This window comes from Lampetra fluviatilis, chromosome 1 (assembly GCF_964198595.1).
Source record: "Lampetra fluviatilis chromosome 1, kcLamFluv1.1, whole genome shotgun sequence".
NCBI classification, from domain to species: domain Eukaryota; kingdom Metazoa; phylum Chordata; class Hyperoartia; order Petromyzontiformes; family Petromyzontidae; genus Lampetra; species Lampetra fluviatilis.
Window position 1 is genome coordinate 20,464,673 of NC_136275.1, and position 25,905 is coordinate 20,490,577.

The window sequence follows — 25,905 nt, forward strand, 5'->3', positions numbered from 1 at the left end:
TATTTAAAAACTGCACTTGACTACACACCATTTCGGATCATTAATGTATATACATAGTACGTACACGTATATGACAGTTTGGTGCATTAGTAGTTGGCACATATGCTATCTGTGAGTCAATACACTAATCAATAATGATGATTTCTTTATACGGATAAAATAACGTTACGTGGAAAGGTTTATGAAGATTAGGCGCATGTAATTACATTCATGCACATGTCCTGCCCCATATACCAATACACTGCGGGATGGGTCGTGGGGGGAGCTTTATGTGACCATACATCACAACGCTTGTCAGTACGGGTTGATGAAGGTGCCTCGACACGGCGTATAGAAGTACAGTACAACAATGGATGTTACTGTGCAACGCTTGCCGACGACCAAATAGCGCAGCATGCAGCCAGCCAGCCACGGAAATCACGTTGGTTACTCATCCAAGCCCTTTCCAGGCTCAACTCTGCTAAGCTTCCGAGATCTGATGAGATCGGATGGAATACCGCGGCGCCACGATGGCGAGATGTTAACTACCTCGCCTGGTGTACAGGAGGCGTGGGTTCGATCCCGACCCTGACGCCTGTTGCATATTTGTAGTTTGCAGTGTCTCTCTCTCCCCGTGGTTGCGTGGATTTTTCTCCGGGTCCTCCGGTTTTTCTCTCCACATTTAGAATCATGCGTTTAGAGTATTTGCCTGCTATAAATTCCCACACGATAACAAGCCACTTCGTTGAGCTATCATTTGTGGCCAGACCACTTCTGAAAAATAGCTATATAGCTCAATGGGCCTTACCTGGTAAAATATAAAACAGTTGAGTTTTTATAGATCTGGTCATTTGAATATGACTTCAAGATAATCTTGACTTCCGCCGATTTCCATGGGCCGTTATCATGCTGAACGTAAATAATTTCGCGTGTCTGTTATTTTTTCGGTTTCAACATCTCCGGCTCGAATATGCGGCAATCATTTAGTTTCTCTGCACAGAGAGAGAATGAGTGGCGAGAAGCATTTATCCACTCCAAACAATCCAGAATTCACCACAGGGTTGGGGATAAATGTGAATACATTACGGGGTGGGAGAAAAAAATCAATGAAAATGGTTCTCTCTCGCTGACGAGTCAAATACAGACATCGTTAAAAAATACATTCGTTTATCATGATCAGCCATGGTCAATCCACTGCTGGAAAATGCCCCCAGCTCCTCAAGCTGACAGCTGTTTCTCTTCCTCTGACAAAGTCAAATGCAGACATAATTTGAAGTGCATACATTCACAATGAATTATTAATAAATTGCCTATTCACCGCTAGATGAAGGGCACCACGGTGCCGTGACGGTCATAGAGGTCACTTGACCATACTTCACCGCGATAGGTCAGTGCACGTAGGTAACGAGGCGGGGGGGGGGCGCCCCTGATCTTAGACGTGGAACGATATCGAACCCAGGTTGCCGATTTGATAAAAAAAAAAAGTGAAAAAGGGCCCCGGCTAATCGCTGTAGGTGAGATAAGAAGTATGGTTATGGCCAGTGAAATGTTGAGTACGAGCAGCGAGTACTAGCGGCTGGTTCGCTAGACGGGTACGCTTTGCGATAGAGTCTGCTCCAATGTTATCGCCTCGTCAGTCTCTGGCCGCTTCTCGTTCCGTTGTTCATGGCGGCGGCCACACAAAGCCAACACACTCACCCTTTCCGTTCACATGATTATTTCGCAGTCAAACGCATGCGAGTTTACACTGCAAATCGGGCAAACTGTTCCATCCTATTAACATCCACGCTCGTATAGTTACCCGGCGATGACGCAGAGTGCGCACGAGAGAGGCCCCTTGTTGAATTTCCACGCAGGGTCATAATGGCCCGATAACAATTCGGCCGCGCAAATTACACGCCAGTTCTTCTGAACCGATGTAATTGACCCCGCGCGAGGCTGACAATGGGCCCTTCTTTGTTGGTGTGCTCTCGTCAACAAAGTTGCAACAAAGGTCACTCACGTCCACACGCATCGTGTAGACCTCCCTACCGACACACACACACAACGCCGCTCGGCCATCGCTTGACTGCCGTGGAGATCACCCATTGATAAGCGCACTCGGCGCAGCGACCGTTGTGATAGCCACCCCTCCTCGTTGGGATTGAACGCTTTTTTTCTCATAATTCAGGCTCTCGATTTTTCTCTTCCTCCGCACGCGAGGGCAGACAAGCACAGTGCGCCCTCTTGATTCTTCGCTTCGACTTCATCCTCCCCCCACCCCACCCCCCTGCTACTCCTCCGACCCCATCCTGTTCACTTCGCGAAATCAGAACGTTTGTTTTCCTGCCCGCGCGGCGGTGATGGTGGTGGGTGGGTTGGCTGTTAACCCTCGCACACCTGGCCAGCCACCCCACCCAAAGGCGCACGCGGATCATGCGGCACATTGCGTGGGTGCGGGGGTCTCCGCAAGCGCACACAATACAAATGTTTACCATTGCTATAAGGTTGCAAGTCATTTCGTAATCGGAGACTGTGCATTAATTTTAAGTGGACGAAAGCCCCCACCCCCCACACACACACTCACACACGCACGCCTCCCACCCACCAACCCATTTCAGTTTTGATTAATTCCCATCCGTGCTTAAGCGACGTCACAACGAAAACCGGCCGTGCTTATTGAGTTTCATTCGCCGTTGTACTAACGTCTCGATATGAATATACATACAGTACGTTATGAAACACCGTTCTCATAGCTCGATGAACGCAACGTTCGTCATTCGCACTGCCTCATGACGGACAATGTAGAGTAGACTAACGTTTCAGGCAATGGTCCTTCGGCAGAAAAGACCGAGGGGGGACGAAAGGACTGACCTTGTCAGTCTTGACAATGTCAGCCTGATGTCATTTTGTACACACGTTCTAGATTCTTGCCGTGGCTTATAAAAAGACGTTTAACATCGTATTACATGAAAGGGATCATCATCAGTAAGTCACCCTCTGTGAGTAAATCTACATCTTTGCCTCGACCCCGTTCTTCCAGACGCGACCCCGAGAGGAGTGAACGGAGTATCACGGTGTTTTGCATCACAGGGTTAAAAGACAGCGTGTAATGTGAACGTGTTCTAACATTAGCTCGTGTCAATGATACCGTCAGTAGTGCTGTTCGATGCTGGCCGTTTGGCGTTCTGACCTTTGGGCCTGTGTACAGCAGCCGACAGAGAAGTACATTTATAAATAACTAGGCGGACAGAAAACGCTCACCCGATAGGCAAAAGGCGGATCGATTTACGTCAGCAATGTCGTCTCTCGCCTCTTTAGCCAGGTTTGTTTAAGGTGCGATCATTGTGTTTGAATGGAATGAAGAGATTTCCCCCCCCCCACCCCCGCGGTGTTTGCATGCATCGTATCTGTGTCTACCTATCTATCTATAGGCACACGCAGGTGTGTTTGGGAAGAGGGGCATCCGTGTGTTTTGTTACCAAACTCGCGCTGCTTTCTGGACCGAGTTTGACAGCTCCCCTAGGCGTCATGTCGGTGCGTGGGGACAAAACGGGGGGGGGGGGCATTGGCCCCAAACTCAATAAAGGGCACCCATGATGACCGCTTAATTGTATTGTCGTTTAAATATGAGCAATATACAGTACACCGAACCAATACTGTCGATGAGCGTGGTTGGCTACGTACGGTGCGAAAGAAGTTCAATATACAGAGATGGATACGTAATACTTTTACCTAAAGTGGAACTGATAAAGGTGCAATCCTGAAATTGCTTGCTTATAACCACTGATTGCAGAAGGGCCTCAACTCGAGGGAGCTCTAGAGAGCCGCTCTACGCGGAACCCTTGGCCTATTCTTCCACGCTGGTCAGACACCTTGGAAGAGGTGGGAGTAACCACATGTCACCCCATCACACGCCGCCTGCCAATGGACGAATTGTGCTCCCTTCACTGCTCATGATAACGGTTTTTTTTTTGGGGGGGGGCTATATTGATTGTTACATGACCCCCCCCCCCAAAAAAAAATAACTTTCTCGTGAATAATATTGGTCGCGAAAGCCTACGTGTCGAATTACCTTCACTACCTTAATGTGTTGGCTAACGAGGGGGAGTAGAGGTGTTCAGAAAGGGGTAACGGGGTTGGGGGGTATTTTCTGTTCTGATATCCCGAGGGGGGCAAAGACACTTCCTACATCTGGCCCTGCGCGCAAGCGAGTGACACTGAAGCTGTTACCGCCCCCCCCCCCCCCCAGGGACCCGCGGTGTGAAATTCAAGCTCAGAGCAAACACAGGGGGGCCAATTTACACCTGCTGCTCCGCTCACTTCATTAAGAGGCGCTGCTGCTGCTGCTTCGGCCACCGTTGTTGTTTGTCGTTGTGCATCACGACCAGCAAGCGGGCTCGTGGTGATCACATTTCGGCCAATAATCACCGATTAGCACTTCAACAGGAAAACGACAACACAATTATGATACACTCAGACACTGTGGGTCTTAATTTAAAAAAAAAAACGTCGCTAAATAGATATCGCGTTTAAACGTACATGACCACGCTGGTCAATGCGAGTTAATCAAAGGTAGTGGGGGGGAGCGCGAGTGACCAGAACACTGTTAGTGTAATTATCTGCGCAACGAAAGGGATGCAGGTTTCATTGTTAAGTGCATATACAGTACATTATACGTACAGCATACATGGCAATTGTGCAACAGGAATATGGCCGAACGCCCATTAATGTAATTAGCCAAATCAATCCCACTCCAGAACGTCCGTGAATAATTCTCAAGACAATTTGAGGGCTGTTCTGCGTAAAGAGGCCACTGTTGTTATAATTGCCGAGTATCTATATATATAAAATCGCAAATCTGTCTGTCTGTCTGTGTGTGTGTCTGTGTGTCGCCGGACCATGCGCAGTTTCATTGGACGGCAGTTACCCCTGGCAACGGGTAGCGACGCATTCGCTGCGGGGTGGATGCCATTTTTAATTCCCGTTAAAAATATGCGCACGCATTAACACGCGACTCTGAGGTAAATTCATCAAAGTTTCACGTCCTCTTCACTCCCCTCCCACCTCAATGTGTGCAATTACTATTATAGGTTCGGTAGATAATAAAATTATAGCGATTACACAGTATTATTGTAGCGCGGGGGGGGGGGGGGGGAACGGCACCCGTACCCAGCCTCAGCCGGGTGGGCAATTTAGGCGAGGCCGGAGGCTCTGCACGGTACTAGGCCTCGACACCCACCACGCGACTCTGAGGTAAATTCATCAAAGTTTCACGTCCTCTTCACTCCCCCCCCACCACAATGTGTGCAATTACTATTATAGGGTCGGTAGATAATAAAATTATAGCGATTACACAGTATTATTGTAGTGCGGGGGGGGGGGGGGTAACGGCCCCGGTACCCAGCCTCAGCCGGGTGGGCAATCTAGGCGAGGCCGGAGGCTCTGCACGGTACTAGGCCTCGACACCCCACCACACTATAGGCCGTACATATTACTGCACAGCGGCCGAGGAGATCGTGCCTGGGGGGGGGGGGCAGGGGTAGCAGCCCATCTGTGTATATATGTAGGGTTATTAAGAAATATATTTTTCACCCGGGCAACGCCGGGTACTTATGCTAGTAAAATATAAACCGTGCGTAAACCACTCCAACACATTTCCATTCAACCTCTGGAGGCGCTTTGGTTCTCATGACGTGACGGCCAAATATCACGATTGTAATTTAGTAAAGTAACGCCCAACAACTCCATGTGATTATTGCACTTGAGCGAAGGTCGTCGCGTCTCTGATTGCTTCGTGTTGACCAAACGCGCGTATAGGCGTACACGGGGCAATTCATAACGGTTCACCAGGTCAGCCACTAACAACAATTTTTTTTTTATATTTTAGCAGGTGAGGCCCATTGAGCTATTTAGCTCTTTTTCAGTCGCGACCTGGCCGCCACAAATGATAGCTAACCGAAGTGGCTTATCATCGTGTAGGACATTTATCGCAGCCCCAATACTCTCAACGCAGATTCTAAATGTAGAGAGCATCCGGAACAAAAATCCACGCGACCACGGCGAGAGAGAGACGCAAACTCCAAATATGCAGCAGACGTCAGGATCGGGATCGAAACCACGACCTCCTGCATACCAGGCGAGGTAGTTAACATCTCGCCACCACTGCATCCCTGATTACGGGAGCAACGGTTCACGTGAACCGTTACGGACGACCTCTTACGAATGGAAATGGTGGAGCGGTGCCAAAGAAGTTAATGCAACTGTGATGTGAACCCGGCTGCGGTCGCATCCCAAGCACGGCTAACATGCGTGGTGGATGATGTCTGAACTGGTCCAGACGCCTTCTTGGTTCTTTCGGTAAAGTCACGTAGAAGGGAAGTAATAAAATAATAAAAATAAAACATAATAAAATAATTCTCACGACGTTTCGGCCACAAGTAGACAGACCTGTTCTCCACCTGAGGACAGCTGCTTGCGTTGTGGCCGAAACGTCGTGACTTTACCGAAAGAACCAAGAAGATGAATCCCTGCAGTCACGAAAGCTTTAAATCAAAATTTGGTCCAGACGCCTGTCCCACTCAACCCCAGAAGTCACCAACTCGCATTGAGCAGCGAGGTGAAGTATGGTCATCATTCTAGATTTGAAGCTTTCGTGACTGCAAGGATTCATACTGTTTGGTTTTTTCGGTGAAGTCACGTAGGTAAAAAATCAAATAAATGAAAACAACTAATTTAAATCACGACGTTTCGGGCGCAACACAAGCGTCCTTCTTCAGGTGGGGACAACGTAGCGAAAGCACAACCGATTTAGTGTGTCAGACACACCCGAAACGTCGTGATTTAATTTAGTTGTTTCATTTATTAAATGTTTTACCTACGTGACTTTACCGAAACAACCCAAAGAGTATGGTCATCATCCAGCCGTCGTTTAACAAAGGGGCTGAACATGACTTCGTACAAACCGAAACGGATCTCGTATTATTATTAGACACGTGATTCGATTAAATAACATAACCTGGGCGTATGAAACATCGATATTCTTCGATGAATCGATGCATCCATCGTTCGTTCCGCTCTCGACACTCAAGACAGAAGGAACACGACACGCGATGCGGGCCAGACCGCGATTGTTAGCGCGTTTATTGGGCTATAGGCGATCAAATAGACTACAGCACGGCTCGTAAACGACTTCACGCGTCACGCCTTCGACATCTTAAGCGCAATTTGCGGTGGAAATAAAAGCCCTCGCAGTGTATGGCGCCAATTAAACAGGCGAGGGGGCAATGTAAGGCCCGAACGTAGCCGATCACGTCGAATCTTCGTCAGATATTCAGATTTGAGCCTGGTTCGCATTTGGATGGGTGACCACGAAGGGAGGGTGGGGAGTGGAGGTCGCAATCGGGTACCCGATACCCGTACCCTACCCGATACCCGGCTACCCGTACCCGGCCGGGTACGGGTACCCGTTTGCGACCCTGGTGCGGCCGGGTACGGGTAGACCGTGAGTCACTGGTGAGTCACCGTTTGTCACTTATTTCCCAACGTCTTGTCTCTTCTCACAATTCAAGTTCCTCGAATCAACCCACCCGCGCCTGCAACATGGCTTCATCCCAGAGGTCGCAATCAGGTACCCGATACCCGTACCCTACCCGTACCCGGCCGGGTACGGGTAGGGTACGGGTAGGGTACGGGTAGCCGGGTATCGGATACGAGTACCCGTTTGCGACCCTGGTGCGGCCGAGTACGGGTAAGGAATCAAAACCCGTTTGCGACCTCTGGTGGGGAGGGGGGGGGGGCTTGCCAGGTGTTGTAGGTGTGGACCGGAGGTGGTAGTGCCGAGCGCCACGCCCTTGAACGACGTGGTGGTGTTTCTCAAGCTACTCCGGTTTGTCTCTCACTTGGAAGCAACTTATTCATAGAAATGTCCAAACAATGACACCGCTGTTGCGGGGCACCTCGTGAAAATAGGCCTTGAAAACGGAGCGAGGCTTTTATGGGCAACTGATAGGTACTGTGTCGAAATAATGGCGTTATTACGTAAGTCAAACGTTGTCTATTTCTATTTTAAGCCTCCAGATAGATAATTTATTTAAACCAAGAGAGATCGCGTGGAGAATGCAATGGGTTTTTTTTTTATCAAACGAGATTTGGGGCTGTGGCTGTCTGGAAGTTGTCAGTGACCTTCTTCTTGAGATTATTCGAAACAGGTAAACCGCGTTATAGACGGAATGGAAACATGTGAACTGTCTGGTGTCACAAATCTTTTGTAATCGGTACTTAAACATTTTTTGTATTAATACTAAAAAATAATAAAAAGCTATCCTAAGCTAAACTATTTACCAGGTAAAGCCCACTGAGCTTTTTGCTATTTTCCAGAGACGACCTGGCCGCACATAATAGCTCAGCGAAGTGGCTCATATCATCATATGTGCGACTTTAGAGTAGCAGCCAATTCATATAAACGCATGTTTTTAAATGTGGAGGCCAAAACCGGAGGAACCCAGAGAAAAATCCACGCAACCACCACGGAGAGAAAAGAACACGTGACCTCCAAATACACAACAGGCACCGCCAGGGTCCGAAAGCGAACCCACGATCTCCTGCGTACCAGGCGAGAACGATGAAGTCTCCTCACTACCGCGGCGCTCCAATATTTCGTGATATATTTGCCGCGAGTGGGACGGTGGAACAACGGTTAGCGCACGGCGTTATGTTACCCGGCTACCCTATTTCCACACCCGACCACGGCGAACATAAGCGGCAGGTGAATCTGAACTAATCCGGCTTGCCCGCCACCTCCCCACCCCCTGGGCACGACCCACTCATTCACCAAGCCGCATGGACGAGTGTGGTGAAGTATGGTAGAACAACAACAAAACATGGCGTGGGACGGCTTTCATCCATTGGTGGATTGAGAAAGGATGGAATTTTTTAAAAGATTGTATACATACACAGGGCCGTCCACAAGGGTTGCGGGGCCCATGGCAAATCATAAATCTAAATATTTATTGATGCTGGAAGAATAAATAAAGAGATGTTGACTACCTCGCCTGGTGTACCAGAGGTCGTGGGTTCAATCCCGAGCTTGACGCCTGTATATTTGGCGTTTGCGTGTTCTCTCCGTGGTCGCGTGGAATTTTTCTCCGGGTCCTCCGGTTTTTCCCTCCGTATTTAGAAACATGCGTTTAGAGCATTTTGCTGCTGTACATTTCCATAGCATGATAAGCCACTTCGTTGAGCTATCATTTGTGGCCAGGTCGCTTCTGAAAACGAGCTACATAGCTCAGTGGGCTTTACCTGGTACAATAAAAAAAAACATAGTTTAGTTTTTATTTTAGTATAGAGCACAGCAAGACCGCCCCATTTATTCCATCAAGCCAAGACGTGCGCTCCACATAAGGGGGTCCATGACTTGGGTACACACACAAAAAAGAGAAATCTATTTCCATATCCACCCCATATCTAACGCTCTGACAAGCCATCAGCCACGAGAAACTCGCCCTCTTGAGTCTCCACTGAATTCCAACGTTACCTGAACCCAAGGCCGTAACCATGGAGTCAACATTGGGGGGGACCAAATCTTCCAGGCTGTCTGGGGGTCCCAACCCAGAAAAATAATCTAAATTTGAAAACTCATTTCCTGCCTAAAATATTTAAAAAATCACTAACACATGGGATGGACTTTTTATTTATTTTTCACAATAATGTCTAATAGTGTATTGTATTACATTGCTCTGTTTTACCGTTTTACCATTTCTTGTTTCATTGTATGTAATGGCAGGGATTAGGGATTAATAAAGTACAACCATAACCACAATCATATAAACACAAATCTATGCATTGATTTATATCAAGACAAGTCCAGATATTGTGGCAAATTGTTTATTTTTATTTACATAGAATCATAATTATTTTTTTCTATCAATAGATTGGGGGGGGGACATTTTGAGCATATTTAAATATTGGAGGGGGGGGTGTGTCCTCCCCCAATATTTATTATAATTACGGCCTTGCCTCAACCCTTACTTCCAGCGACTCGATCTCCAAGGACCATTTTCACTTCTTCCTTAGAGATTTGCCGTTGTGCTCTATAGCGCTCTGATTTGATTTCGAGTTGTGTGGCGTGATGTCCGATGTTTCGCAGCACACGCTGGAAGCTTCTACGGCAACTGAATTAAGCAGGTGCTGTGTGGCATTTTTTAACGAAATGAGTTCAGCTCCTTAAGAGGCTCGCGACACGTGCGGCGAATCGTCGGAATATCGCGCCGAACGACACAGACCCAGGCCACATAGGAGGGATGGTAAACGTTTCTGTTTGGGGTTCTTTCGTTGTTGTTGTCAGTTTTGGCGTTGACAGCGCGGCCTGCTAGTTTCGCATGGAGGAAGAGCGCCGCCCACCACCATTGTCGTGGAACTGCACACCGCTTGCATCGCCCGCGCAACGCCAATGTGCGGGACACACACGGTAAAGTCACGTAGAATGGAAATAATAAAACGCAAGCAGCCGTCCTCAGGTGAAGAACAGGTCTGTCGAGAAGACAGGTCTGTCGAGAAGACTCTGTTCTTCACCTGAGGACGGCTGCTTGCGTTGTGGCCGAAACGTCATGAGAATTATTTTATTATGTTTAATTTTTATTATTTTATTATTTCCCTTCTACGTGGCTTTACCGAAAGAACCAAGAAAATAAAAATAAATAAAGTTTTTAAAAATCACCTACGTGACTTCACCGAAAAAAACAAAAAGTATGGATCCTTGCAGTCACGAAAACTTCAAATCTGGCTCTAAGTAAGTTAAAATTAAACGTGGAACGTACATTAAAGCGTTTTCATAAAAAAAATAGCTTTAAACCGCTTTTAACATAGATTTGTTGTTCTTTTACACTATTGTTGAAAACATATTTCAGAGTGGTTGTCAAGGGGGCTCCAACTCGTAGCTTTGTCCATCGGGGGTGGAGGGGGGGGGCATCCCCTGCCCCCACGCACGTTACGCTACTGCCTCTCCGGTGTGTTTTCTAATTGTGTATCGCGTGTTGTTCGGTGCGATGTCCCACGCATCGCTCCACGTGCTGCAAACGCTCAGTCGCCCCGAGTCTCAACGACGGGGGCCCTGAGGCGGTCCCGCGTGTGGCTGGAGGGGCGAAACTTTTGACGGAACCTCTCTCTGTACAAGCTCGCTGTCGTGCCGACGCGTTTCTCTTCGGTGCCGATTTCATCCGATACAGTGTCAACGTTGAATTGTCGGTGATCGAGGGTGGAGATTCATGTCGGGCATGCTTGTTTATAACAATGAAGCGAGACTACGAATTTAATTTAGATTACGTCGAAGTGTGACCACATCTCAATGTGATGAGCAAAAACAGTGGACACGTGTTTTATTGAGACGCAGTCAAAGATAGAGGAAACAATAAAATGCATGGTAGCGTATGGATTGTGGAATGCTTTCAAACGTGCAATTTTCCTCATAAACCATATCGTTTTAACGAAAGCGTATTATTTGCTGACATGAACTAAAAAACGTGGACATTGAGGAAAATGTAACACAAACTGAAACGTGTAACGATGCATGTGTAATGCGAGCAAGGACAGGGTCACGTGAGTGTGAGCGGAGTCAGGGTCACGTGAGGAGGAGGAGTCAGGGTCACGTGAGGGGGAGGATATAAGGGGAGAACCGGAAGGGGATCGGGAGTGGAGACAGAATAGAGAAGGAAGAGGCCACGTGGAGTGCTGGCGAGGAGTGGCGCGATTGCCACGAGGCAGGAGTCACGGCACCGTCGGCCAGCGGTGTTCGTGGAGCAGCGGGGGTGTCTGCAGAGTGTGCGGGAGCACACGGAGCAGCAGGGTGGCTGCTGGGTGTGCGGGGAGCACACGGAGCAGCAAGGGGGCTGCGGAGTGTGCGGAGCACACGAGCAGCGGTGTGGCTGCAGAGAGAGAGAGAGTGGGAGCGGAGGACTCAGACGACGTGCGGAGGCACGAGGCGGAGAAGGTGCGGGTCGGAGCGGAGACATCGCGGGGTGCGAGCGAGAACCCAATAAAGGACACGGAGAACAACATCGTCTGAGAGTCCTTTATTACACATGCTTGGAACACACTGACAAAAAGGGGATATACGCAGGTATAACACGTTTTTACTGTTATGAAAAGTGGGCTTGGGCAGAGGGGATGATGGCCATTGTCCGAGACTAACAAAGGAGAGGCAGCCGAGGAAGGGAACGAGAAACTGGGTAGTGGATCAATGTCGCGGCAGTGGCTTGCAGAGGTCTTAATTCAAAAGTGGATCTTTTTTTTAAAATCCTTTATACAGTGATACCTCGGTTCACGAACACTTCGGTTCACGAACAACTCGGTTCACGAACAGAAAATTTCATAAAAATATGCTCCGGTTCACGAACACCGCTTCGGTTCACGAACAGGAGCCGCGGCCATTTTTATGCTAATTCCAGGCTGTCACATGGTCGTGACTTCCTGTAGGAAGATCGTGGAGAGAAGCAGAGACACAGAAAGAAGTACTGTGAGTACTGTGAAGACACTTTCAGTGACTTTTGATTTTTGGTGTGCTTTTTAGCACATACAGTACTGTACAATACTGTACTTACTGTATTGTACAGTTCATCCGTTTGAGTGCTTACTGTCTCCCACCCGCCTCCCACCTGCCTTCCTCCATGCCAGAAGTCATCTCAAGCAAGGTTAGTGTTCTCTCTTTATACATTACTATACTGTACAGTACTACAGTAATGTGTATTGTCATTTGTTTCATATTTTTGTGCTTCAAAAAAAAAAAAGGTCAGAACGGATTAACCGGATTTACATTGAACCCTATGGGAAAATGTGCCTCGGTTCACGACCAATTCGGTTCACGACCAGAGTCAGTTCACGAATTAAGTTCGTGAACCGAGGTATCACTGTATTAAGTTCACTTGCTTGCTTTCTTGCTTGCACGCTTACGACCGTGCAAATCTTCCGGTCATTTTTTAACCCACTTCCCGTGATCCAATCGAGCTGACATTTTGCACACAGACTCCTTGTGTGTGACAATATATTTTCGTGAACATTTTTTTCCAAAATTTTACACTTTTTAGGAAAAAATAAATTATATTTAATTACCAATTGCTTAATGGTGGCAGGCAATCATCTGACCCATAGGTGGCAGCCATCTCAAGCCAGACGACGAGAGGACTCTAGCCGCCACGCATATAAAGGATTTATAGTGAAAAACTTTGTTTTTACGGGTTAATTTTTTATATATTTAGCTCAGCATCGCCAAGCTTTGGTGAACCTATTGATAAATTTGTCCAGTTTTCTATTAGGCACCGTGACCTGCTGCCACAGACAGATAAGGCAGGGCCGATGCATCCTCACTTTCAATCAGAAAAGAAAACATTCAAAAGGATTTGAGCCTCGACTTGAAGGGAGGGGGTCGACAGCACAGGTGGCTGGGGGCATCCCAGACTCGTCGGGACGGGCAGAGGAAGTCACCTACCACTCAGTCTATGTTTGCCGAGGGCTTTGACAGAGAGCCTCGGTTTCTGAAGAAGTTGTGTATTAAGAATGTGGTTAAAGGCATGTGTGGATAAACGTCACTGAACGTTGTTCAGAGATTTCGTTTCAGTAATCAAGACCTCTTCTTTCAAATGCACAGCTTTCACCAGCAGGATTCGGGTGAACCTATTCCGGTGCGACCAGGGCAGTGTGTGTGCTGCTTAAGAACATTGATTGGGCGGGGGGGGGGCACATATGACAGCCCCGCTGTGTGAATGCGGTGAGCAGGAGACCGTGGCGTGCATCGTCTGCGGCTGTGGAGTCCACCACGGCGCGGCCGGCACTGATTGGTTGTTGTGGTTGCCCTGCACGTGCTGGAGGAGGCTGTTACGTGGGCTGACGTGCACTCACAATAACATAGACATACGTGTGTATTGAATCATTGTTTCTTGTCTATTTGGCGCTGTGTAAAGGCCACGTGTAAAAGCATTCGCTAAATACAAAACCCAGCAGGAAACATACTCAAAGCTGAGTTTCATAGCAATGGACACAAAATTCGTAGTCAGGAATGCAGAGTGTGTCAAATCTAATTCGTTTATTAAAAGGAAAGCATTCAAATAATCATTATTGTATAGCGATACACCGTACAGTCCGTTCTGCTACAACGCGTGTTTTCATAACGCGAAATGGATATAACACGATGGATGTATTGGGGGACGCATTTTTATGACGCGGATGGGAATTGGCAGTAACGCGATTGGGTGAACAGAACTACGTCGTGCGAGTAGGGAATAAGCGGGTGTACGGCTGCATCGGTGTGGCATCATCACACAAGGCAGGATGCTGCTGGATGCTTTTAAATGCTACCGTTGCGCCTCAGTCTTTGTTCAGCCTGCATACACATCTCACGTGTCATCACGGTCTGTACTTTACCAAATATCATGCAATGACCCTTCTAACCCCTAAATTGAATCAATGGTTATTAGAACACGAATTTTCCATAACGTAGCGTTCTTCAGAATCGTAACTACCAAGTTATAGGAGAACAGACTGTACATTATTTGACTATTTTTCATTAACAGTAATAACAATAAGAACCAACACGTGTTAAATACATTGAAGAGGCAAGGTTGACGTTTCGTGCCAATGGGAACCAAGGGTCTTTGCCACAAACGTCAACTTGCTTTTGAAAAACGTGTTGGGTTTTCAGAGATAAAAACGAACACAACCCGATCAAAATATAAAACGAATGCAATAAGTGGCGCGCACAAGCAGAGGTTAATGCTGGCGTTCACTTGAAATGTTTTATTTTAAAAGGCGTCAGCATATACGCTTCAATTGCCTTGCCACACGTTTGAGTTTGGTGGCAGCGATGGTCGTCGCAATAATTGTTGTGGTAGTGGTCATCGTTATGGTGATGGTAGAGGCAGTAATCGTTGTGGTACTGATGGTAGTAATCATTGTGGAAAAAGTGGTCAACATAGTGGTGGTGGTTTAAACCCCAATGGAACTGGAGGACTTCACATTCAGTGTAAACCTCCAGTTTGAAAGTTGTTCTGTATATCTAAACACGAATGGCTTTAAGTGAGATGATATATTTAATAGTTGACAGCCATGGCTTTGAGCTTATTAGGTGTCACGAGCTATTCAGATGACGTTTGCAGAGTGCATAGTTTGTTCATAGATTCCTCATCAATTATACCAATTGCAAACATTGTGCAGCTGTGGTCGCGACCTCACCCTGCAAATCTGTTCCTGATAAAAAAAAACGTGCATCCTGAGCAAAGCGTTTTTCTCTTTGGAGTCTTTGCTCGCATCCCCAAAAAGTGCTGCACAGAAAATCCCAGACACGCGGTTCACCGTCTCTGATGGGACAGCTGGTCGCATCGTCTACCCAGTCACAGATGCTCACCACTGTTGTTCACTGTGTCTCGCGAAATATGATGTCCTCGTTCTATTCACACCTCCTTGGATCCCAGTTGTGTGAATATGCCCTCTGGCGATAACATCACTGTCACCTCTGATCACTTGCGAGTTTCTGTTGTAAGTGAAAAGTAAGTTTGTACAGCTGCTCTGCGAAAAGGCACTTTGTGGTGCATTTAGTCCCAAAAGACTGCAAAGTGAGAAATGTCCAAATAATAATGCAGAGTAATAAGCAATGGATCTCATAAATTCATAAACAACCCGGTACCTAAAACAAGGAAACATGCCCCATGATCCATATAATTCAAGCAATTTTAAGGGAACGATTTTGGCACGGAGCTCATGATATCTTGTAATCGGAAAAAAGTCCATTACATTGAAAATGGCTGTAGAAACACATTAGATAATGTGCTTCCTTCATTCCCTGTGAAAACTTAATGCTAATGATATATTTCAACACACTACATTCATAGTCAAAGCAGAGCAATTACCGAAAAAAAAATCTGACGAAATATTAAACCGCCTCAGGTAATGAAATGAACATTACCTTAACACAAATGAATGACTCATCTGCCTCTCAACTGCAGTATTTAATATTATGTAAATGTTAACTTCTCCATTGTGTTCAAAATTTCTATGAAGTTCCCTCCTTGAAGCTTAATAAACAAAAGAACAGATGGCACTAACTTCATGGCATTGTTTTAAAACACACCAGTCTGGAAAGAACAACACTCGGTTCACGGACCGCGAGGGTTGTTGTCGACACTTGAACTCGTGGAGATTCGAATGACTCAGAGGCGCGAGGAACCATAGCCTAGCGGGAAAAGCAGCCAGGTGGTTAGCCGGCGCCGAGGAAGGTGTTATCGGCGACAAATACGGTGTATTCGGCCAAACACAGGGAGCTGGTAGGAACGTTGGGTTGCTCGGTCAATGGCCAGGGTCAACGGCGGCGTGGTGTATTCCGCAAATATGGCCGACTGTGAGGGCGGGCACAAGCCGGCGTGAGTAGGTTAAACGTTGAGTTTTATAAAGGCACCACGGGTGACCAGCCCCTCCCCACCAAGCCCCACCCCTCCCACCCCCCACCCTCCCCCCCAGCCCCTCCCTCCCCACCCAGCCCCTCCCTGCACGACGGACGGACACAATAATCCCCTGTGGGCTGGTGGAACCAGTGGGTTCCTACCAGTATTAATGATTGTTTACATGTGTAAAGACAGTATATGGGACTAGCGGTCACAGGGGGTAATGGCAGGGGAATTAGCAACCTGCTTCCGTTGCTCCCTTAAAACCCATATCTTTCCCCGAGCCCATCCGACTGCTACTCACTGCGCCCCTGCCCCCAGCTATGACCAGCACTACCCCAACCCGTCAATACCCCAGCCACTATCACTACTCCAATCCCTCCTGAACCTCTTCCGCCTGTTCTTCAAAGCTTTCACCATAACTCCACCACAACTTTTCATCACCCCACTCTTTTTCTCAACCACATCTAGATAAGATGGAACAGGTGGAGTCCACATGCTGATGAGAAGAACACCATTTCTGTAATCCACCAACCCTCGCCTTTACAGTGATGGATTACAGGTGTGTGCCACCACCGCCCAAAAGCTCTGCTACAAGGGAATTCGCAGAAGATCCACCACGTCGCCCGTCAGTTTCTCAGATCCAAGGAGGGGTTCGCCACTGAAGGCCACCAGCCGGAATCCTTCAAGCTGAAACAAACAACAATCAGAATATTTATTTATACTGGTGGAATCAGATGAGCTATGAAGCTCTTTTTCACGGATGTCCAGTAGGGGCGGGTAAGAACATTGTTGATAACGCATTACAGTACAGGTTTCTCTCGCTTTATGCGGGTTCGGTTTGTCCGATGTCGCGCTGTATATGCAGCTAACCTATTTCTACCCAAAATTCACGATATGCAGTTTGAATTCACTCAGATGTGGCTATGTGTTAGGACGTGGGACAACATTGTGTGTGCATACTGTGTGTTTGTACTGTGGGGAGCAACCCAAGTTCGGTTCACGCTCGCAGCCAACACCAGCGACGATTATCTGAACCGGTCCTGGTCGACTCAGCCCAAAATGAGTACCTGGTGCGGTGTGTAAACATCGCCACTGGGGAGACAAAGGCGACCGTCGTGGTACTGCCCATCCACCCCCTCGTGTGCCGTGCCGGCCTTCTTAGGTGCTCACTAGCAACACTTGCACAAACAGTCTGTTAAGGATATATGGGGGATCTTTTTCTTTGTGTACTGTGTGTACTGTATGCGCTACTCAGGAGGCAGCTGTCTCCTCGTGCGGTTTCGCTTCGTGCACCCTTTTCTTGGAACATATCTACTACTACTACCGCATGGAGCGAGGGAAACCTGTACTCTCAATACTAGCTTCAGTGGCAACTTTGGTATCATCTCACCCCCACCATAACCACCACCACCACAAAGACAAAGATCCCTCGTATAGCGTTACAGACTGTTGGGGCAAGTGCTGTTAGCGAGCACCTTATGAAGGCCGGGGGTGGGTGGCCAACACCACGCCTTTGGCTCCCTAGTGACGATGTTTACAAACAGCACCAGGTACTCAATTGAGGCTGAGTCGACCTAAGGGAGGCCCAGAACCGGTTCAGATAATTGTCACTGGTGTTGGCCGCGAGCAGGAATCGAACACGGGTCGCCAGGTTCGTAGCACAGCACGATAATCGCGACACTACCACTCCCCTCCCCACCACCACAACATCTATGTACACACTCATTCTGATAGAACTATTGGCTCTCCAGGTAAAATTGGAATGAAAGCCCCTCCTCCCACCACCTGTTAGCACGCCCGCAATTGTTTGATGCAGATTGATGCCTCAAGTGTAAAAAATAGTAAATCTCATTGGCTTTACTCAATGCCAATTCGCGAAAACACTTTGAATTTTTTCTCCAGGTTAGGTCACGCCCTCTCAAAACAAACACATTTCCATTGAATTACTCGTCCTTGTACTACTTTTGGTTCTCAAGTTATCATCAGATTCACACACATACATCAATAAACGGAATGCCTTATATTACATTGATTTGTCAATGTCAATTCGACAAACCAAAAGAAAACACAACACAGTTTGTACCCGAGAGGAAATACATCAATTGTTCTCCCATGTGTGACCACAAGTGAGAATAGTTACACGCAAAAGAAGTTCAACATACACACAAAATCAGCACGTGTGTGGGCCATTCAATGGTAACAGGCATATTACACGTGGTGATGTGATGGTCTCATTTATGTATCACACACAGACTTGCCGTGTGATGATATTTAGGTACTATAAGAGCCCTAATGATGCTAATGTATGTTGAACTTCTTTTGCACCGTACTTAGGCAACCGTGCTAATCGGAGGTGCGGGAGAACGACAACATACTAAACACACGCAAAAGCAGTTCTAAAGAAATTAGTTTTCAAGTGTTAAAACGTGTAATTCAGCTTGTGTCAATGCTGTGCGTAATCCCGTTACCGGATAAATCCCCGCACATAAACACGTTTGAATGCGGCTGAGAACAGGCCCTCTTAGGCGTAACCACTGTCACGCACCTTGTGTCTCAGCTTATCACACACTTCATCCACGGTGACATGCTGACGCTCGTTGATTTTGTACAGAAGAGTGCGATCTTCAGAGATGATGTTGATCGTCAATCCTTGCTCTGCCGTCATTCATATCAGAACAATAAACACGAGTGAAACATGTAAGATGTGTATTATATAACTAGAGCAATCCCACAGACAGGTTGTACGTATGTTCGAACTTCTTTCGCACCATACGTAGCCAACCGTGCTAATCGGAGGAAGGACAACAAACTAAACACAATCAGCAGTTATAAAGAAATTAGTTTTCGAACATGTTATCAGCATAAACAAGATTCAAAATGACAAACGAGTAGATACTCTTGCCGTTAACACAAATACCATGAATACTTTTAGAAGACGATGAGCTATTATTTTTTCTTGAATTGACGTAACATTTTTATGGAATTGTCGATTAGTAACATAATAATACGTGTTATTTCACAGTAACAAACACTGACGTTTGCAAATAATTAAAATATTCCACACATTTCAAAACATCAAATGACATCCATAGCTTAAAGGTTACAGCAGTAAACCTTTCAAATGCATTATTTATATGGCACTGTGCGAGTCACGTTAGCCAAAAAGCACTTTTGGATTTAAAGCTTTCGTGATTGCAGGGATTCATCTTCTTCATTCTTTCGGTAAAGTCACGTAGAAGGGAAATAATAAAATTTAAACATAATAAAATAACAAATTTAAATAAAAATAAAACATAATAAAATAAAATATTATTTTATGTTTATTTTTATTATTTTATTATTTCCCTTCCACGTGACTTTACCGAAAGAACCAAGAAGACGAAAAATATTTCTTGACAGCTCTGTTGGACTATGCATTGCAATATGCCTCCCCTTGCAAAAAAAAACACTCCTCGGTCAAACCTAGTTTCAAAATATAATTGCTACCGTCGCAATATATTAAGTCCGGCCTATCAATTGTTACCCTTACAACTCAAAATTACTCGGCTTTATTTTTAGAGTGGCTTTTCTCGCCGTTATTGCAATCGTGTACGCATTTAAACACGTGCGTATTTAAACACAAATTAAACATTGAAAGGTGCACACAGAAACATGCAGAGATGCAGAGACGCATGCTTGGAGTGACATTGAGTGACAGAAAGAGCAGCACATGGATTAGTAGCAGCAAACTGATCATGGCTGATGTATTTGGCACTTGATATATTCAGAACAAAGTGGATCATGCATACGCGATGATAATTTAAACGTTTGCTTGATGTTTATCACATTCAATATAAATTCTGAAGCTCTTGGATGCATACATCAAATTGCGATTTGTTGGCATTCGTGTATATGTTGTTAGTAATTAGTTCACAGCTCTTGTGCAGCACATAGAGACAATACCATTCACCGTGATTTAAACAAAGTAATCAAATCGCAATAATGTTTTGAATTGCCAGGTACGTATATCGATCCACTCCAAGTATATATCCTGTTTTTATAAGCATTTGTGCAAAATAGAAGTCTATCATTAATAAGTTCTGCTTCATTCAAAATGAAAATGCATTTAACTGTGGACTGCTGCTGTTCAACCGGTGATCGTATTTTTTCTTCAGTAACAATGAAAAGCCTGCGTGGTAAGTGCAGACAGACGCTTAAAACATACGTGAGCTTGACCACGTGGGATTTCATGCACGTGATCAGTTTCTACGAAACATAATGTTCTTGCCAGTTTAGACTCTGCAAAAAGATTCACTGCTGGCACTGTGAATGCTCACCTATAAGCCAAAAATATAAAAAAATTTTGAAAGGCCATCATGAAAGAACACTTAACATCTGCCACACAATATAAACATATCCTGAGACCAAATCTCTATAAATGTCCGATCGTGGGAGACTGCTTGGCAGTAAATGATAGGTTTAAGCAACAAAGTAGCCAAAAGATGAAAGCACAAAAATTAATTCTTGAATCTATAAGTGCAGAACTTTTGGGTGTTTCCTCCTCGCATGTGTGGGGTTTCTCCCACGTGCTTAACAATCATGACTGGAGTTGTCTAAACATCCCAATGCAGGGCCCTCCTGAAAAATAGTATTGAGACTCAGTAAGGTTTTCCTGCATTCCTCGTATTATCATTAAACAGTATTACAAGACAGTAGGTATTAGCCTCAAACCCAGCTGCTTTTGAATACTGTCACGAGCCGTGAGCATGGCTCCACCCTCAGTCTGGTATGAGCCATCGTATGATTAGCACAGTTGGCTATGTACGGTGTGAAAGAATTTCAACATATATACATACTGCAATACTGGTAGGAACCAACTGGTTCCACCAACCCACAGGGGATTGTGTCCATCCGTCGTGCATCCAAAAATGGGAGGGGTGGGGCTAGGTGGAGAGGGGAGGGTAGGGAGGGGCTGGGAGGGGAGGGGCTGGGTGGGGAGGGTGGGGCTGGGTGGGGGGTGGGAGGGGTGGGGCTGGGTGGGGAGGGGCTGGTCACCCCGTGGTGCCCTTATAAAACTCAACGTTTCACCTACTCACGCCGGCCTGTGCCCTCCCTCACAGTCGGCCATATTTGCGGAATACACCACGCCGCCGTTGACCCTGACCATTGACCGAGCAACTCAACATTCCTACCAGCTCCCTCCGCAGTAATGTGTTTTACGCTCGGTGACACATTCATTACAAAGTTGACCCGTTGAGTAATCCACGCTGCATTCTATTCCTTTTGTTTCATTTACGCTCCCAATCTCGACTCTCTCTTTCTGTGCCTCCCTCGCCCTGCGCCCAGTCTCGCTCTCGTTCATTCTTCCTTCTTGCACCCCTTCATTTGAACAAACTCCCACTGCACATAAAACAGTGACCTTCACTAACCTGCTTCGACTCCTCCCTTAAAACCACCTCCATCTCTTCTCCCCTAGCCCTGCCTTTCCCCGCCCCTGCCCCTCATCTACGACCAGCCCTAGCCTAACCCCTATCACTACCCCTATAGCTACCCCTTATCACTACACCAACCCCTCCTTAACCACTCCCACCTCTTCTGCTGTCACCATAACTACACCACCACTTTTAATAATAATCCCACTCTTCGTGTCAACCACTTTTATCTCGTGTTATATAAATGTTGTTTTCAATACTACCCACTGTATTTTTTGAGTCGCTACATAAAGTTTTCTTCATATTTTTTCTTTCAATACCCTTATCAAAAGTTGTATCAACGCATACACTCATAATTTATTTCAGCTCTTTGAACTGCCGTTAAGTCATTGCTTTTCAATAAACTTTGTTGTTCAACACCTTTTCAATTCAATCGGAGGATGAGCAGGAAAACATGATTCCTAATAAGGTTTACGGCTCCGACAAGTAAATTACCATCAGTTTGCTACAATATAAATATTTGCCAATGGGCATGGCCTGGAGAGATCTGCAGGAATTAGCTCAAGGGCTGAGCTTCGCTTCAGTGTGTCTGTTACCTTGTGAGTGTCGCGGGCACGCTTCAACACCTGTGCTGATTATAGGAGCGCATGCTCCGTCTTGCAGCAGCGTCTGGGAAAACAATGGCTAAGTTAGGGCCGTAACGGTTCAGGAAATCATTCTATTCCACCAACCTTCAGTTGCCGTGACTTTTTGCGGCGATTTGTCCGTCCATATATTCAATAAATAAACTGAGAACGGGGAGTAGCGATAACGGGGTTTATGGGAACAATCTTAACATTTTCACTCAATAAGCGTATGACGTATGGTTCAAGTCATGCAGCCTCACTGCGAAATATTCACCTCTCTGTGGGAAAAATGCAATTGGGCTCAATTAGAACTTAAATGTACCTGCTATATTAAAAAGAAAAATCCGGTGGTGGCTAAGACTCAAGACATCAGAGCCCCGCTGAGAATACTGATCTGAAAACAGGTATCAACCACCTGTAATTGAACCAGGTTTTCAGAAAGTGGGTTTATGGTCTCAGCCTGGTCACTAATGACGGTAAAAAAATCCACCCCATTTAATTTGCATTTCACTTCACGTGGCAAAAAGCCAGGTCTGAGAATAAGAAAAACGGTTGTTAATCTGTGTCCATGGGCCATTATCAAACCTAGAATGATGCAACTGCCCTGAAAGATGTCCGAATGGACACTTCGATTCTACAACACCGAAAGTGCAATTGGATTAAAACTGGGAAACTATACAGCTGTGGTTACAATGCTACAAAGAATCATCGAACATTTAAAAGTAAAATTCGGGGGTTTATTGATCCTTTTGTGCCTCCAGCATCAATAAAATAACGACCGTTTTGTGGGATGTAGTCAGCGGTTGTCCTTTGAAGGGGGAATGGCCCTCTCTTTGGACGTATGGACGTTTTAGCACTTGTTCACAGAAGTCAAAAGATATCCTGCCTGAGCAGGGAAACAACAATGTTTGACGCGGATGTGACGCTGCATTTTACGTGGGCCCTTACTTTCTCATGGGGAACCATGATGCAGGCAGGATATGGCATTCCACAGATCATCTGCCCAGGTGGCTGTGTTTCCATGATGGGATATCCACCGGCCACACAAGTGCGGCCTCGTTGCTGTATCCCGGGTTGCTGCAAAGAGAAAAGTGTTGGTTGGTTATAGATGCGCTCCTAAACTTTGTTTAGTAAAGAGTCTCTCTCCACGCTGCTGCTCCACGTTTCTTGAATACCCTTGCCGCTCATCTACACCTTAGTTCCCTCCCTTCACTCCCGCCTCTTGGCTTCCCCGTTAAACCAAGAGCTTACTTGCTCCTGTGCCTAAAAGTCCTCAACCCTTTCCTGTTCCAATGACGTACAAGTATGTCATGAATTTTTCTTCTGATTCCGGAAGAAAAGCTGAAATAAAATAACTTTATCGGTACCTAGGCTCCCACGAGGCCACGCGGGAGGGCGTTTGGCAGAGTTTGGCACCAGCTATCGTAGAATGCGGTCGTGTCGCTACAGTTCTTTGCAGTGGGTACAGTACAATGCCTTTAAAAACAACGGCGGTATGCCTCTCTAAATCAAAATGACGCTAAACCGCTTGCGGGTTACAAGATTCAGCGATGAACGGGACACCCATCATGCAACTTGCAGTTGTCTCGAAGCGGGAAAGGGTTAAGGACCCCGTTTCATTCTATGCAATATTGATATTCTTTGCGTGATCTCCGAATGCATTCCTTGTCTCACGACGAGATGGCGATAGGACAGATTGGAATAACATTGAGGGTAAAGATAATGAGGGAATTTGCTCTTATGGCAATATTTATTCGAGTTTACGAGCAGGAAGATGCTGAAATACCTGCGGTGGGATGTTAAATGTGCACGCAGGCTTCAGCATGGTTCTTTTTGCACGTGCGGGTCTCTGCACCATCTGCACGTTCTCCTGAGACGCATCTGCCCTGCCCGGTGGAGGTGCAAGAAGTTGCTGTCCTTGAGCTTCAGGCTCAGATGCATCCTCTGAGAACCCACCCTCCAATTCAGACAAGGGGCATGGTTCAACAGCAGCCGTGGACTCTGGCAGGTCATTACCTCCGCTTGTTGGTAGTCTGCCTAGGAAACACAAGATGGGTGATATTTTTTATATAGGTATAGAGAACGACAATTAGCATAATAATAGTTACATAAACCTTTTGGTGCAAGCAGCATTCATGGCGGCAACTTTGTTTTCAGAGTAACAATTTCCGGCATATAAATCAATGCTCAGCTGCTATTCTTTTCTTTTACTGTTTAATTATGTACAGTATATGTATTTACTATTTGCAGTACAATATTACAATTATCACAATAAACTCAGAATGGAATTGGCTAATCATCAAAAGCAAGACTTCCCTGAAAATGACATTTGAAGACTCTCCAAAGCTTTCCAGGGTAAATCATTCAATTACACTTATTTATCAAAATATTCAATGACTTATAAAAAAGCCTGATATTTCAACATTATTATGCTACGAATGCTTTCAATGCATTTAACACAACACTTACTGTTTTCGAGCCAACTCTGAGTTTGAGTTTTCAAGTGTTCAGCAGTTTTGCGATTTAAGGGATCTGGAGCCAGGCCCTTTGTGAGAATATTCATAACTTCTGGGCTGAATTTCTCCTGCATCTCATCGAGAGGAGATTTTTTTGCCAGGAGCTGCACAAGGCACACAACCAGCAGTTAGAAAGAACAGCCATTATAAAAGTCAGGCACAGACTATAACGATCACTCTAGGGTATAGAGAGATAGATTCCCTTTATTGCAGGACCAAGTAACGGCCATTTGACTCCCAAAAGTTTATTTTTCAAGAGAAGCTTTAGCAAAAATAATTATATAAAATAATGTTAGTATTCAGAGCCCTAATGGTTTAAATACAGAATATTTAATCATATTTTAGAAGAATAAATAAGATAAGAAAAAAACCCACATCCGAGCGTAATCAAAAAAGGCAAATTAAACATCGCTAAAACATAAATGTTTTTACTGTATACATTATTGAAACTATTTAAAATGAAATACAATTACAACGTTGAAATACAAATCAATAATTAAGCTAGAATGTTAAGATGTACGGTCCCAATTTTACATAATACAATTTTTAAGATGTATTAGATTGCGACCTGAAATCGCAATTGCATCCTTTAATTGCACTTCATTTGATACATGTGGAGGTAGGTGTAAGTTTAAGTCTGTTTGATTTGTTACACGGATGGTCCCATTTAGCCAGTTCCCCAGCTATTTTACGAGGGAGATCCGTGGTGCGTGAAACACGGTCCCAACAAAACAAAGACAAAAACGTCAATATTGCAGAGAACAAGTACGGACGCCCTTAAGGAATATTGTAATAAGAAAGTGAAGTGTGAAGTGAAATACGACTTTGGAATTTACCCAAATCCCGCTTACCTGCTTCCTTATTTCCTCTTTATTATTTCCATGCTTGGCCACCCAGGGTGGCCTGCCGGTGAGCATGTGAAGTAAGGTGCAACAGGCGCTCCACACGTCCACCTTGCACGAGTACG

At 45.8% G+C, this 25,905-nt stretch overlaps 1 protein-coding gene across 1 annotated transcript; it reads right to left on the bottom strand.

Moving 5' to 3' along the window:
• Nucleotides 1-16,973: 16,973 nt before the first annotated feature.
• LOC144936588 (uncharacterized) lies at nucleotides 16,974-25,017 on the bottom strand. Its single transcript, XM_078863817.1, has 6 exons — nucleotides 24,892-25,017; nucleotides 24,209-24,459; nucleotides 23,371-23,499; nucleotides 22,393-22,465; nucleotides 18,931-19,040; nucleotides 16,974-17,072 (listed from the first exon to the last, which is right to left on the bottom strand). Exons 1-6 carry the CDS (start codon nucleotides 25,010-25,012, stop codon nucleotides 16,974-16,976), a joined length of 783 nt encoding a protein of 260 aa, XP_078719943.1. The 5' UTR covers nucleotides 25,013-25,017.
• Nucleotides 25,018-25,905: the final 888 nt, after the last annotated feature.